General features: G+C 52.2%; 1 protein-coding gene and 1 pseudogene across 1 annotated transcript; one reads left to right on the top strand and one right to left on the bottom strand.

Moving 5' to 3' along the window:
- Positions 1 to 11,373: 11,373 nt before the first annotated feature.
- Positions 11,374 to 12,157, bottom strand: LOC125547249 (annotated as a pseudogene).
- Positions 12,132 to 14,791, top strand: LOC125546072 (cytokinin dehydrogenase 4). Its single transcript, XM_048710203.1, has 5 exons — positions 12,132 to 13,012; positions 13,143 to 13,270; positions 13,355 to 13,615; positions 13,735 to 13,997; positions 14,104 to 14,791. Exons 1-5 carry the CDS (start codon positions 12,406 to 12,408, stop codon positions 14,426 to 14,428), a joined length of 1,584 nt encoding a protein of 527 aa, XP_048566160.1. The 5' UTR covers positions 12,132 to 12,405; the 3' UTR covers positions 14,429 to 14,791.
- Positions 14,792 to 15,043: the final 252 nt, after the last annotated feature.

Below are 15,043 nucleotides of genomic sequence, written 5' to 3'. Positions count from 1 at the left end.
CTAGAGAAAGTATCAAGTGAAAATGGACATCTCATTTAAATTTTCACACACTCTTGATATCATTATCAAGATTGTGTGTCGACACCTTAGAAACCATAGGATGCCCTTATAGATTGTAAACGTACTTTTTGTGGGAAGTGGGAACAAGACTATGACAATACCAAAGTACACTTTGCCTTTCCTCTCTCCCCTAACTTAATCATCCTCCCTCTCGTCCTCTTCTCAATCGTTTCACCGATAGGCGCTTCTTTCGAGGGATGACAACCACTGTAGTGTCACGGTAAATATGTTTCATTTTACAAGGTTAACCCGAAAAGCTAGTTAACCCCCACTCGTGCACCTTCCTGCCTTAGACTACCCCGTTGTTCATCCAGAATCTGTCTGGAGCCACGTAACCCCCCTGCTGACGCCGTCCAAGGTGGACACCACGCCTAACAGGTATTCGGCCAAATGTCATAGAGCTTTTTTGTTGAACTTCTTGTTGTTTTCTATAGTAAGCACGATGGCGGGATGCTCAGTGATGGAGGATGAGTTGATGTGTGATGTGTAAAAGGTCATACATGCGGACTTTGTAGGCATGAGGCAAGGTGCTCAACATTTTGGCAAACCGTGCATGCTTCGGTTCATTTGCAAAAGCACTTCACACCCAATGGCTTGCACATGATCCATGATTACAATGTGAAGTCGCTAACCCAACGTGGTTCACCATCTCCAACTTCGTCATGAAGTTTAGCGATGCGGTTGCACGAGTAGGGGAAATGTGGCTATTGGGCTCGTCAACCATGAAGATCGGAAGTTTTGCTTGTTGCCCCACGTGTTGTTCAATTCATTGATTCACACAATGTTGCAACTTGATAATCATCATGTTGTATAGGCTGGACATGATGTTGTACTATACCATAGGATAGAGGGCAAGCCATTTATATTTATACATTATTGGATGAAACTCGAGGGGCGTATTCTGACTCGAGCATTGTTGAAATTGGAATCGATGAATTCGAAAAACTTGTTGAACATCCAGGTTATCTCGGATGTAATATTTACATTTACATTTGGACTATTATTGTACTAGGGATATTTTCAAGTTATATATGGATGAATTGTGTTATTTTCTATAATTATTTTGAGTGTTGCACACTTAATAGAAAAATAGGGGCGGGGTTTTAGCAGACATGGTTCGATAGCCAGCTCTCGTATCCGTGTATGTGAACCGGTCCGGACAAGTCTGCGCGCATGTTCGGATAAATAGTGTATCCGTTTTGAGGGTTGGGGCATCTCCAACGCTGACCCCTAAAACGGACACACTATCCGTCTGCGGGCAGTAATATGGGAGCCGGCCATCCAACTGTGTCTGCATACATTTCAAAGCAAATTTGAAAAAATCTAACGACCCTTACCGGATAATTTTATTTAAACCGAACCAAATTCATTACATTTTCAACATATTTCAAATAAACAAAAGTGAACGAGACTTTTCTAACCTAGTCTAAATTATCGCCAGCCGTGGCGGAGTCTGTGTCCCACATCCTGTCTTTCACATATCTAGCAAGCTCATCGATTGTGAGCTCCGAGATGTGAGGGGAGGAATAAGACAGGGGCATGGCCCTCCTGGGACCCAAGCCATAGCGGCATCCCTTCCTCACTAGAGTCTGCCATGTCAATGGCGCTGAGCATGGATGTGTCGATATCGTGGTCATAGCACTGAGGCGTGAACTGTGGTGGCGACGCGGCCGACGTAGAGCGAGCACCGTCTGTGGTCTCATGTGCCTCTTTGTCCTCTGCGTCGACCTCCGAGAACATGGCATCTCTCTCTGTCCGCAGGAAACACAACCACCATCAATCATGGTAGTTATCGCGGGCACTGTACATGGACTAGTACATCTGGGAATCCTGGATCCTCCATGAGCATGGCTACGATGGCGTCATCGTTCGCCTGCTCGCCAAAGATTTGCACCTCCACGAGCCGGTGTTCATCGAGGAGACAAGTGTTCTAGCTTTTGTCCTCCTGCGGCTGCCGAAACGCCAACACAGGCAGCGCCAATTGCTCTTCCAACATGGCGGGGTTGAAGTGCGCATGCGCGGGCGAGAGCACCGGCTCATCGCCCGACACCTATTTCATCATCCGGTCCTCGTCGCTGACCTCCAGTGGCGGCCGGCAAGCTAGCCTTAGTTTGTCTCGCACAATGTGCCTGCCAGTCGGCCGCAATATCGGCCAGCTCCTGCTTCTGCTCCGTCCAGAGGCTCACCCAAATTGCTCTAGAGCTGGAGGTCATGGCGGGCATGGTGCGGTGATATTCGTGTCGGGTGAGGAGGCAACATTTAAATAGTAGGTGTCAGTCAGGCCAAGCGGCAAGTTATGTCAATGCGACTGAAGTGGGTTTCTCAGTTGTTGTGCGTGTTTAATGCTAGCAGGTGGATGGACGGGAGCCGGTTTGAATGCGATACAGAGTCGTCCGGTCATGCCCATTCACGCATCTTTGACATTGGAATAAGCGCAGAGACCGGCCAGCGCACCCCTTCAATGCCGGCTCCAATGAGAGGTGGCATCTTCTCTAAGCCAGCATGAATGAGGCCCTAGTCGGCATAAATGCGCGGTAACCACTTCGCGCGAGAAAGGGTGCGGGTACAGAATAGTATTTTGGGTGGGACCAAGATGGCGGACGCGTCCGTGGCAGCGGTCCGGGCGCCCGCAAAGTCCCGCTTGATTGCATCGGGTTTACGAGAAAATGGACGTCGAGACCAATCCATGGAGCGATGGGCATCGCGTTGGATGACAAACTGTGTCCGGATCGCTTGGTCCGAACGGTTGTGGACGATTCAAAGGTCCGGATGAAGGAAATATGCCCTACAGACAATAATAAATTTGTTATTTTATATTTCCTTATTCATGCTAGAATTGTATTGATCGGAAACCTAAATACATGTGTGAATATATAAACAAATACCGTGTCCCTAGTGAGCCTCTACTTGACTAGCTCGTTGATCAAAGATGGTTAAGGTTTCCTAACCATGGACATGAGTTGTCATTTGATAATGGGATCACATCATTAAGAGAATGATGTGATGGACAAGACCCATCCGTTATCTTAGCATAATGATCGTTCAGTTTTATTACTATTTCTTTCTTCATGTCAAATACATATTTCTTCGACTATGAGATTATGTAACTCCCGGATACCAGAGGAATGCCTTGTGTGCTATCAAACATCACAACAGAACTGGATGATTATAAAGATGCTCTACAGGTATCTCCGAAGGTGTTTGTTGAGTTGGCATAGATCGAGATTAGGATTTGTCACTCCGAGTATCGGAGAGGTATCTCTGGGCGCTCTCGATAATACACATCATAAGCTTGCAAGCAAACGACTAAGGAGTTAGTCACGAGGTGATGTATTACAGAACGAGTAAAGAGACTTGTCGGTAACGAGATTGAACTAGGTATGAAGATACCGACGATCGAATCTTGGGCAAGTAACGTACCGATAAACAAAGGGAATAACGTATGTTGTCATAATGGTTCGACCGATAAAGATCTTCGTAGAATATGTAGGAGCCAATATGAGCATCCAGGTTATGCTATTGATTATTGACCGGAGAGGTGTCTTGCGGTCATGTCTACATAGTTCTTGAACCCGTAGGGTCCGCACGCTTAATGTTTGATGACGATATTGTATTATATGAGTTATGTGATTTGGTGGCCGAATGTTGTTTGAAGTCTCGGATGAGATCACAGACATGACTATGAGTCTTGAAATGGTCGATAAGTAAATATTGATATATAGGACGATGGTATTCGGACACCGGAAGTATTCCGGAGGGTACCGGGTACATATCGGGTCACCGGAAGGGGTTCCGGGCAGCCCCGGCAAAAGATATGGGCCCTATGCGCCAAGAGGGAAAACGCACCAGCCACCAGGGGCTGGTGCGCCCCCCATATGGGCCGAACCAAAGGGAGAAGGAAAGAGGGGAAGAGAAAGGAAAGGGGAATTTGGCCTCCCCCTTTCTCCGCCCTCCTCTTTCCTTCCCCCTCCGATAAATAAGGAAGGGCCAGGAGGAACCCAAGTAGGATTCGGTCCTACTTGGGGCACCTCCTGGCCTCTCCCCTCCCCCTCCCACCTATATATATGTGGGGGCGCCCCTAGCACACCCCAGACAATTGTTAGCCATGTGCGGCGTTGTGATAGCCTGGCTTATTGTGGATGATAGACTACTCATATCAATAAGGAATTCCTTCTTTTCCGGGAGCCCATTCGGATAGAACTTCAAAGTTAAGTGTGCTCAGCTTGGAGTAGTGTCAGGATGGGTGACCGACCGGGAAGTTGCTCCCAGGTGCGCATGAGTGAGGACAAAGTGCGCAGAAAAGACTAGTATTGATCTGTGGGGCCAGTCTAGATCCCGCTAGGAGTAACGGCCACCGACGGGTGTGTCCGGGGCGTTACAAGTTGGTATCAGAGCCGACCCTCGCGGTTACATGGATGGTTGCGGACAGGTGCGTGGTCATGTTGTTCATGACGTTTGTGACCCGTCGTGGCACACGACATGGCACATGTACTGGACTGGAAGCACAGACGTATGTGCCAAGAGGGAACGTTCCTGTGGCCCGACGAGGACGTCGGTTCCTCTGAGTGGGGGTGTATGTGATAGCCTGACTTATTAGGGATGATAGACTACTCATATCAATACGGAATTCCTTCTTTTCCGGGAGCCCATTCGGACAGAACTCCAAAGTTAAGCATGCTCAGCTTGGAGTAGTGTCAGGATGGGTGACCGACCGGGAAGTTGCTCCCAGGTGCGCATGAGTGAGGACAAAGTGCGCAGAAAAGACTAGTATTGATCTGTGGGGCCAGTCTAGATCCCGCTAGGAGTAACGGCCACCGACGGGTGTGTCCGGGGCGTTACAAGTTGGTATCAGAGCCGACCCTCGCGGTTACATGGATGGTTGCGGACAGGTGCGTGGTCATGTTGTTCATGACGTTTGTGACCCGTCGTGGCACACGACATGGCACATGTACTGGACTGGAAGCACAGACGTATGTGCCAAGAGGGAACGTTCCTGTGGCCCGACGAGGACGTCGGTTCCTCTGAGTGGGGGTGTATGTGATAGCCTGACTTATTAGGGATGATAGACTACTCATATCAATACGGAATTCCTTCTTTTCCGGGAGCCCATTCGGACAGAACTCCAAAGTTAAGCATGCTCAGCTTGGAGTAGTGTCAGGATGGGTGACCGACCGGGAAGTTGCTCCCGGGTGCGCATGAGTGAGGACAAAGTGCGCAGAAAAGACTAGTATTGATCTGTGGGGCCAGTCTAGATCCCGCCAGGAGTAACGACCACCGGCGGGTGTGTCCGAGGCGTTACAGGCGTCCTCCTCCACCGTTTACTCCCATGGTCATATCTTCGTAGTGCTTAGGCGAAGCCCTGTGAGGATCACTTCACCATCATCGTCACCATGTCGTCGTGCTGACAGAACTCATCTACTACCTTGATGTCTTGCTGGATCAAGAAGGCAAGGGACGTCAACGAGCTGAACGTGTGCAGAACGCGGAGGTGCCATGCATTCCGTACTTGATCGGTTGAAGCGCGAAGAAGTTCAAATACATCAACTGCCTTGAGAAACAGTTCCTCTTACGGTCTACGAGGGTACGTAGACACACTCTCCCCCTCGTTGTTATGCATCTCCATGGATAGATCATTGCGTGTGCGTAGAATTTTTTTTGTTTTCCATGCAACGTTTCCCGACACCGAAGATGCGCATCTCCCACATTGACCCGCAAATCGGACGAAGCATCCGTCCGTGGACCGGGGAGGGTCAGTCCGCGGACATGGATGCGGGACGCGGCCATCCAAATCTAGTCGGGTACATTTCAAATAAGATTTGAAATAACTAGAAAATTTTAAGCAAACACATCGGATTTCATTCAAGTTCGATAATTTACATATACGAACGATATTTCAGCCGTTTAACTGAAAACAAAAAACTATAACTTGTATCGGATGACCACCTCATACGCATGGTCACCCTGCCCGGCCGCACCACCGTCACCGTCCTTGTCGTCGTCGTCCCTCCAGCGGAGGTAGGGCGCTAGTGGGATGCGATAGCCTTGTCCGGCCGTTGGCGCTCGGGAAAGAGCCGCTCCGCTTCCTCATGTGTTGTAGAGGGCTATCGCGACCAATTCCAACAGCGCACGCAGAATCCTGGCGGCGGCCTTGCCCCAGTCGCTAAGTGACCACTCCCCGCGATATTGGTGGATTCGCCGTCAAGGAGGCAGCGGCACCTGACGGTTGTTTCCACGATGGTGACGGGGCATTCGAGGGCCCAGGCGGTGGCAAGGTCTGTGTCGTTGTGGACCCATTCTGACGCTACATCTGACTTGTCGAACACAGAGTGGCGAGCAGCGTTGAGCAGCCCGCAGCGCTCCTATTGCCTCGCCGCCCGATGCTCCTCAAACATGATGAGCCTTGAGCCGGAGGGACCGATGCCACCACCGCATCTGAGGTACTGGAGTATGCGGCCTCGCGCCTTGGTGATTGTCGGCGGCAGCTCATCTTTGACGCGATGTCCGATCTAGACGTCACGGTTGTAGTGGTTGTGTGCTGGCGGCGAGGCCGGCTCCTACTTCACGCGGCAGCCGATCTGAACGCCGCGGTTGCATGGCGGGGACGGTGGCTCCTCCTTGATGCCGAAGAGGGGGTGATGTGGGCTCCTCCTTCACCTGCCGAAGAGGGGACGCCGGCTCCCACTTCACACGGTAGCGCGGCGGGGATGGCGGCAACTGTGGCGCCAGGCCAATCTGATGGAGCGACCCAATCTGATGGAGTGATCGCTTTGTCGTGAGCTCCATCTGACAGACAAATTCCTTGTCCATCAGAGCCCCTCCGCGAGGAGGCGTGGCTGCTGCTGTGGTCGATGCTCCTGCGACGGCTTCTAGTCCTCCTCGCCATCGGAGGAGATGACGGTCTCCTCCTTTTCTAAAGTAGCCGGCCGCCGTGGATGCGAAGGGGCCTGGCAAGGGAGGGCAGTGGCACCATGCATGATCCGCCACGACAAATTTATGTCGTTTTCCCCTACCGACATGAAGAACCAGGACTTTGGCATCGTAGGAGTTGAAGATGCCCGAGGAGGAGAAAGGGCTCAAAGTGAGGAGGGGCTCGGAGACGATGCATGTGGATGTGTGCATCCCGGTGCACGCCTAAATGGCCGCGGCCCGGCCATGCGAAGTGCAGGTGAGCCCACTTAAATGCAGCGCAGCGGTCAGAGTTGGTTTCTCGAGACGTGGTGTCTGCATACATACCGGCCAGCGCCAAGTGGCGCGGACGTTAGATTGAAAGCGCGGGAGAGACCAGTAAGTTTTTTGGGTGGGTCAGGACAGTCAAAAAATAGGCGTGGTAGTGGTCTGGGCGCCCGCAAAACCCTTGCTCCCTAGTTTTTGTTTCCAATTTGCGAAAAAGATAACGTCCGGACAGGTTGGCGGACCGACACGGGGCCGCGTTGGATGTCAAAACACGTTCGGACCACACGGTCCGATGCGGACGGTTTAAGAATCAGCGTTGGAGATGCCCTATACAACATGTATTTTTAGAAACGCTTTTGCGAGGGGAAAAAACATGCCGTCGGGAAAGAACTGTGAGTCCGTGAGCCAGAAAATTCTAAACGGCAGTCAATGTACCTCTGATAGAACTACTATAGCACTAGATGAGCATGATATCATGTAGTGAACTAATGTGCCATGCTCCTGTTCCAAAAGCAGACATGATCGGATCCCTGGAGCACGCATGGCGGGCCACGGCCCCCCAGTCGGATCCGTGCCCCTCCCCGGGAGCCGGCACGTCGGCACGGGACGGCAGGGCCCGCGAGCCGAAAGCCCGCGCGACAGGAGAAACGCCAGGCGGGACACGTGGGGCGCGGGGCCCCGGCGAGTCCACCGCTCCACTTCCCCGACATCCCGAGGCCGGGCCGCACCGGCGATCGCTCTCCGGCCGCCCTCGCCGCCAAGTCCGGCGCATGCATGCACAAATATCATCCCCTCTCTCTCTCTCTCTCTGTGAGCGTGACAGTACGGTGCTGCTGGTCACACATCAGCTGACGAGCCAGCCAGTGCGCGCACACAGACACATGGAGTAGACGGAAACAAAGGGGGAACACCTGTGCCAAGTGCCCATATAATTGGTCGTACACAGGGGATTTTTACACGTCAGGACATGAGGTTGTTTTCTCGAAAAGATGTACTAGATGATGTTCTCCCTGTCTGTGTAATGATACAGTCAGCATCTTTGTACTGCCACGGCCTGAGGTGGTACTTACCGCCCTGGTTGCAAGTACGAGTTTGACTTTCCCGTCCAAAAGAAGTACTGCTTTGACGTCTGACGGTAAAATAAAAAGGAAATGCAAAAATGGAAGGATGTGCGAAATGAAAGTGCTCGCAAAAAAGTGTGTGCGTTCACGTGTCTGGCGATGACGGGTTGTGTGGACGGCATTGACACAGATGGAAGCAGTCAACAGGTCAAGTGCCAAAAGTGGTCGTCGCCAGCACCATCGATGGCGCACGGGTTGCCATGCGCTTCTTGGTGTAGTGGTTGGCCTGGCCCAACTTGAGGCGGTGTTCTGGAAGCAACCCCGGCCGTGAATATATCCATTCCACCAAGTGATTGCCGTTCTCTCCAGAATACGTAGCAGAATATGCTTGAAAAGAACTTGTTTAAGAGTACATTCCACATTTTACCTCCTAACGGTAGCATCGTGACAACTTTTACTCTGATATGAAAAATCTTGACCTTGTTTTTCGCGAGAAGGCCATGGCATATACTAAACTAGTAAAGTTATGCAACATGTATATGACCATCCTTAAAAAAAAGCTGAGGCTAAAAGGAACAAGGTATTTGTGTGTGGACTAGTCCACGAGCTGGTCATCGCACACTATCTTCTAAACGCCTGTTTTCTTTATCCGTAGCACTCAAAATAATAATAGAAAATATCACCATTCATTCATAAATAGCTTGCAAATATTCCTGTACAACAATAGATCAGCCGTCTCTTCTCCAAAAAAAAACCAGAGAGCCTGGGGTTCCTCTTCCTCCAACCCGCGGCGCCGCTGGTCCGCCTCGTCTTCAGTGACCTTAAGGCCATAGGGCGCGGTGGATCCCGGGCCTTGCCGGTGAGAAGGCTTCGATTTTAGAAGTTTCCTCGAGTTTTGTTAGGGTTTATATCTTACTTAGAAAGACGAGGCGACGGCGACCCCCTGAAGATGGAATATGTTTCTCCCTGCCTAGACCTCATCATGGTGATGGGTCTGGCATCATCGATGGGCGTGTGGATGTATGTCTTCGGCGGATCTGTCTTTGGTGGATTTGCTCGTAGTTCGACTATGTTCGTGTGTTTTCAGGTTGGATCCTTCCGATCTACGATACACTTCATCGGCGATGGTTGCTATTTTGGTGCACTGGTCCTATGGGGCCCTAGCACGATGGCTTTTCGACTGTCTACTACAACAAGTTTTGTCTGGCTCCAGCAAGGGAGGGACGATGACGGTGGCCACGCCTTCGGTTCACTTCAGTGCTCATAATTGTCTCTAGGTGGCCTACGGATCTAGATGTAATTTTTATCATTTCTGGTGTTCATTGTACTGCCATGATTAAAGATGAATATATCAAAAAAATTCCCTAAAAAATAGTTCAAATGTAAATATTATATCTGAGATAATTGGATGTTCAACAAGCTTTTCAAATTCATCGATTCCAAACTCAACGATACTCGAGTCCCATTGAGCTTCATTCGGCAATGTATGAATGCAAACGGTCTACCCTCACTCTTGTAGTAAATCACAAAAGCACGTTCAGGCTATCCAACGTGATAATTATCAATTTCAAACATTGAGTGGATCGACGAATTGACCAACATGTAGAGCAACAACGATCTCCAGGTTGACAAGGCCGATGGCCACATTGTTTCCACTCGTGCAATCGCACTACAAAACTTCATGACGACGTTGAAGATGGTGTACCACCGCTGGGCCAGTGACTTCACATTGCAACTATGGACCAGATGCGCGTTGCAGGGCGCAAAGTGCTTTTGTTCAAGAAACGAAACACACACATTCTGCCCAAACAACGAGCCCCCTTGCCTCATGCCTACAAAGTTGGCAGATACGGCCTTCCACACATAGCACATCAACTCACTCCCTATCATCAAGTTCTCCGCTATCGTGCTTGCTCTAGAAAATAACAAGAAGTTCAGCAAAAAAAGATCATGCATTTGATCGAATAACTGTTGAGAGTGGTGTCTGCCATGGAAGGCGTCGGCCGCGGGGGGGATACTTGGCTAGAGACATATCCTAGGTTGACTGCGCCGTAGTACAAGATGGGCAGGGTGTCCTTAGTTTGCGTCCTGTAAAGCCGTCCTTAGTTTGTGTCCGGTTAGCGAGACTGTTATGCGGACCGACAGGATATCGTGTTGGATGATAAATTGCATCCGGACCGTCGAAATTGATGCAGATGGTTCAGGCGTCGTCGTTGGAAATGCCCTAAATTGTTTCAAAAATGCACAAACGATGGACGCACGAAGGAAAATGTCTCACCATACGCCCTGCGCAACAGGGTACGACAGGAGCAGTAGAAGTTGCCTCCCGGAAGCAGAATAGTTAACGAATTAAACGGCAGCATTTGCGGCATGTGAGAGACGTGCGCGAAGGGTGGAAGGAATCTCCCTTTGTGGAGCCTGCCAACCAGCCAGCCACATACGCAGCCGCCCGGGGCGATGGACTCGACACAACGGTCAAAGCGGTCTCCGCCCTGACCAGGACCCGCGCCCCCTGCTTTGCTTTCTTTTGGCCTCCCTCTGGGTCGAGTTCGACCGAACCACTTGTCCGCACGCACCCCGTCGGCCAGTGCCCGTCCATCGCGTCGTGTCGGTGTCGGTCGGTTTCACATCGATCGCAGCCTCTTTCTTTTTCTACTCCTATTTTGTTACCCCGGACTCCAAATTTCCGATCCTTCCACGCAGCGCATGTGTACGTGCGCCCACGTACGCACGTGAGAGGGCACGCGACGGTCCAAGTCGTACCACAAAGGGTGGTTGCCTGTATGGTGTACGTACCTGTACACGTCGCCGTCAGGGGGATGCTGTTGGATACGAGAAACTAACTGGTCACGGCCCCCACGCCTCCTCCGACCTCTCCTCTCCCACCTGCGCCTGCGTGCATGATTGCTACGTACGCGGACGCGGTTAACCGGGGAGGGAAAAACAAGGGTGGGTGAGAATGCACGCCAGCCAAGTGGTCAAGCCATTCATCCTCCAATAATTATAACTGCATATCATTTGACAGCAGCTGCTCTGGTCGGTCAGTCAGTCTCCGGAAGAGAAGAGAAACAACTAGTCGTTATTTACCAGGTGTGATGATCCAAGCCCATACGTTTTTAAGGTAAAAAAATATATTGACGAGAGCGTATCCTGACTGTCTGGCGATGGTGAACAGCATGTGAACATGGCACAAAGCATGCAGGCGTCGCTGCGGGCTGGGCGCGGACAACCTCATGCGCGCCATGTGACCCTGCGACTGCGAGCGCAACGAGGTTCGGAGAAGATCCGTCCGTCGACCCGCCGGTGTCGCGTCGCCACGGGAATTTACAAATCCGGCCGGCAGGGCACGACAGCGCTTCGCTCTGCCGGAGCCTGGTGCCACTGGGAGGAACACACCTGCATGATCCATGGAGAATATATGATCTTTGCCGCGGCTGGCGCTCCATGCGGAATCGATCCGATGCTCGATCGACTGACAGTCAGATATTGGAGTCGTGTCTCTTCCACTGGGGTACGTTTAACGGCCGGCAGAGGCAGACACATGGCACCCCGCCCATGCATACATGCTTCAGATGGACGAGACGGCGGAGACCGGGCTGTAAAAAGAAACATTTGCGCCACTACGGCATGTCTCCGTCCAGAATGTGCAAGCAAAAGCAACAGGGAAACCAAGCAGTCGGTCTTCCTACGGGTTCTACTTCTACGACCCAGCAGTGGCCGCGATTGGTTGACCGCGCCACTCACGTCCCCCCCTGCTGCTGCTGCTGCTGCGGCTGCGTCGGCGTCGCCACCCAGCCGGCCCGCCCGCGCGCGCCCTTTAAATCTGCCCCTCCCTCCCACTCCTCCCTCCATCCATCCCCACGACGCCCTTCACTCTCCCCCTTGTCTCTCTCCGCCGCTCCTGTTGCACCCTCCAGCAAGCCAAGAACTCACTCGCGCGCCGGTAATTATAGGCAGGTTGGTTGTTCTCCCTTGCAAGTTTCCTCCGCCGGCGCCGGCTTGCCGTCCACCAACCTGCCGAACTGCGTGGACACTTGGGGAGGGCTAGCTAATCGGGGTTGGCCGCGCAGCTTTCCTGAGGTATATATAAAGTTAGTCCGGGGAGGCAGCCATGGTGAGGGTGTCGGTGGTGTGCTGCCTCAAGCTGCTGCTGCTGCTCGCCCTGGGCGGGGTGACCATGCACGTGCCGGACGAGGGCGTGCTCGCGCCGCTGGGCCCGCTGCGGCTCGACGGCCACCTCAGCTTCCACGACCTGGCCACCGCGGCCCGGGACTTCGGCAACCGCTGCAGCCTGCTGCCGGCCGCCGTGCTGCACCCGGGCTCCGTGGCCGACGTCGCCGCCGCCGTGCGCCGCGTGTTCCAGCTGGGCGAGCGCTCGCCGCTCACCGTCGCTGCGCGCGGACACGGGCACTCGCTGCTGGGCCAGTCCCAGGCCGCCGGCGGGATCGTCGTCCGGATGGAGTCACTCGGGGGCAGCGCCATGATGCGGGTGGTGCAGAGCGGAGGCGCCGGGGTGCCTGCCTATGTCGACGCCCCCGGAGGCGCGCTCTGGATCAACGTGCTGCATGAGACGCTCAAGCACGGGCTGGCGCCCAAGTCGTGGACCGACTACCTCCATTTGACTGTCGGCGGCACCTTGTCGAATGCCGGGGTCAGCGGCCAGGCGTTCCGGCAAGGACCGCAGGTCAGCAATGTCAACCAGCTGGAGATTGTGACAGGTCTCATACAAACCCAGCCACACAAATTAATTAAGCACCAGGCATCATCATTAACTAGGAGTAGTCAGCAACAAATTAATCAGTAACTACATCTGTACCTGATCCATCGTCCCATGAACACCAAATGCAGGGAGAGGAGATGTCGTCACCTGCTCGCCCGAGGAGAACTCCGACCTCTTCTACGGCGCTCTCGGCGGCCTGGGCCAGTTCGGGATCATCACCAGAGCCAGGATCGCCCTCGAACCTGCACCAAAGATGGTACGTGAATACATGATCACACGAGCAAATCAATCATTTGTCACATTTCATTCAGTTGGACTGATCTCTTGGATACGATTGCAGGTGAGGTGGATCCGGGTCCTCTACTCGGACTTCGCGAGCTTCACCGAGGACCAGGAGGCGCTCATCTCGGCGGAGGAGACCTTCGACTACATCGAAGGGTTCGTGATCATCAACCGGACGGGCATCCTCAACAACTGGAGGACGTCGTTCAAGCCGCAGGACCCGGTGCAGGCGAGCCACTTCCAGTCGGACGGGAAGGTGCTCTACTGCCTTGAGATGACCAAGAACTTCGACCCTGATGAGGCTGACATCATGGAACAGGTGAGTTGATTAATCATTTTCTCGCCCCATGTACATACAAATGCAGATGTTGACGCCTTTGGCCCGCCCAGGTTGTGTGTGGTTTTCAATTAATCTAATCTTTGTCTTTGTCTTTGCAGGAGGTTGGTGTGCTGCTGTCTCGGCTGAGATACATACAGTCAACCCTCTTCCACACCGATGTCACGTACCTCGAGTTCCTGGACAGGGTGCACTCCTCCGAGCTCAAGCTCAGGGCCCAGGGCCTCTGGGAGGTTCCACACCCATGGCTCAACCTCCTCATCCCGAGAAGCACCATCCACCGGTTCGCGCGGGAGGTCTTCGGCAAGATCCTGAAAGACAGCAACAATGGCCCCATACTCCTCTACCCAGTAAACAGATCAAAGTAAGCAAAGCAGTTCCATCAGAAACCTAAAATTTTTACCCTCTGGTTGTACGTAGGTTTGGTGGTAACGGATCAAGTGGTTAAATTGACACATTGTGGGGCGCAGGTGGGACAACAGGACGTCAGTGGTGATACCGGAGGAAGAAACCTTCTACCTGGTGGGGTTCCTGTCGTCGGCACCGTCCGCCTCAGGCCACGGCAGCGTCGAGCATGCGGTGAGCCTCAACGACAAGATCGTAGACTTCTGCGACAAGGCGGGCGTCGGGATGAAGCAGTACCTAGCGCCCTACACCACCCAGCAGCAGTGGAAAGCCCACTTCGGGGCGAGGTGGGAGACATTTGAGCGGAGGAAACACATGTATGATCCCCTAGCAATCCTAGCCCCAGGACAGAGAATATTTCCAAAGGCATCACTGCCCATGTCCTCTTGACAAACAGCATCCGCCATGTAAAGGACTTTGTAAAGCATATGGTGTACATAAATGTAGGTGACCCAAAAAATATCCCTTGTAAAGAGAAGATCTGCCGAAAAAGGCGGCCTGAAGAACACGCAGCATAGCAACTAGTAGTGGTGGGAGGTACCTCAACCAACACTTCAGAGTAGAGCAGCCTGACCTTTAACTCTGGAGGCAATCATGCGTTCCAGGATTATACTGGTTCGAGTAACGACACAAGCCCACCAGCTGTTGTTACAGCGTAGAGCAGAGTTGTGTAATAGCTAGCTAACCAGTGGAACTCATGTAGAATTGTTTGTGTTCATTCAGTCAATAATGGCAGAGAGTAACTTCAGGGTAGAACCTTCAGTATCAAATGATATTGTCTCATTGTCTCTTAAAACACTTGTCTCATCTCAGAACTACCTGCACAAGTTTTGTTAAGCAGGCTCTGTTAGTCTTTAGGAATCAAAATGATATGCTCTGAACTATGCATGCAATAGTAAAGTTTCTTGTCATTTAATCAACCACGCTTGTTACAAATAGTGAAGCTTTTGGAAGGAAATTCTCTTGATATGTGCATCCAACACTAACAGTTGATAGTCCGTAGGG

This window comes from Triticum urartu, chromosome 3 (genome assembly GCF_003073215.2).
Source record: "Triticum urartu cultivar G1812 chromosome 3, Tu2.1, whole genome shotgun sequence".
Classification (NCBI taxonomy): Eukaryota; Viridiplantae; Streptophyta; class Magnoliopsida; order Poales; family Poaceae; genus Triticum; species Triticum urartu.
Note: the sequence above shows the minus strand (reverse complement) of the source record. Positions and strands in the feature narration are given on the sequence as shown.

What these genes read in the sequence shown, in the direction of transcription:
- LOC125546072 (XM_048710203.1), top strand. Translation starts at nt 12,406, where the DNA reads ATGGTGAGGGTGTCGGTGGTGTGCTGCCTCAAGCTGCTGCTGCTGCTC. An exon ending in CCAGCTGGAGATTGTGACAG is followed by an intron (nt 13,013 to 13,142) that starts GTCTCATACAAA and finishes CACCAAATGCAG; the next exon opens with GGAGAGGAGATGTCGTCACC. An exon ending in TCGAACCTGCACCAAAGATG is followed by an intron (nt 13,271 to 13,354) that starts GTACGTGAATAC and finishes ATACGATTGCAG; the next exon opens with GTGAGGTGGATCCGGGTCCT.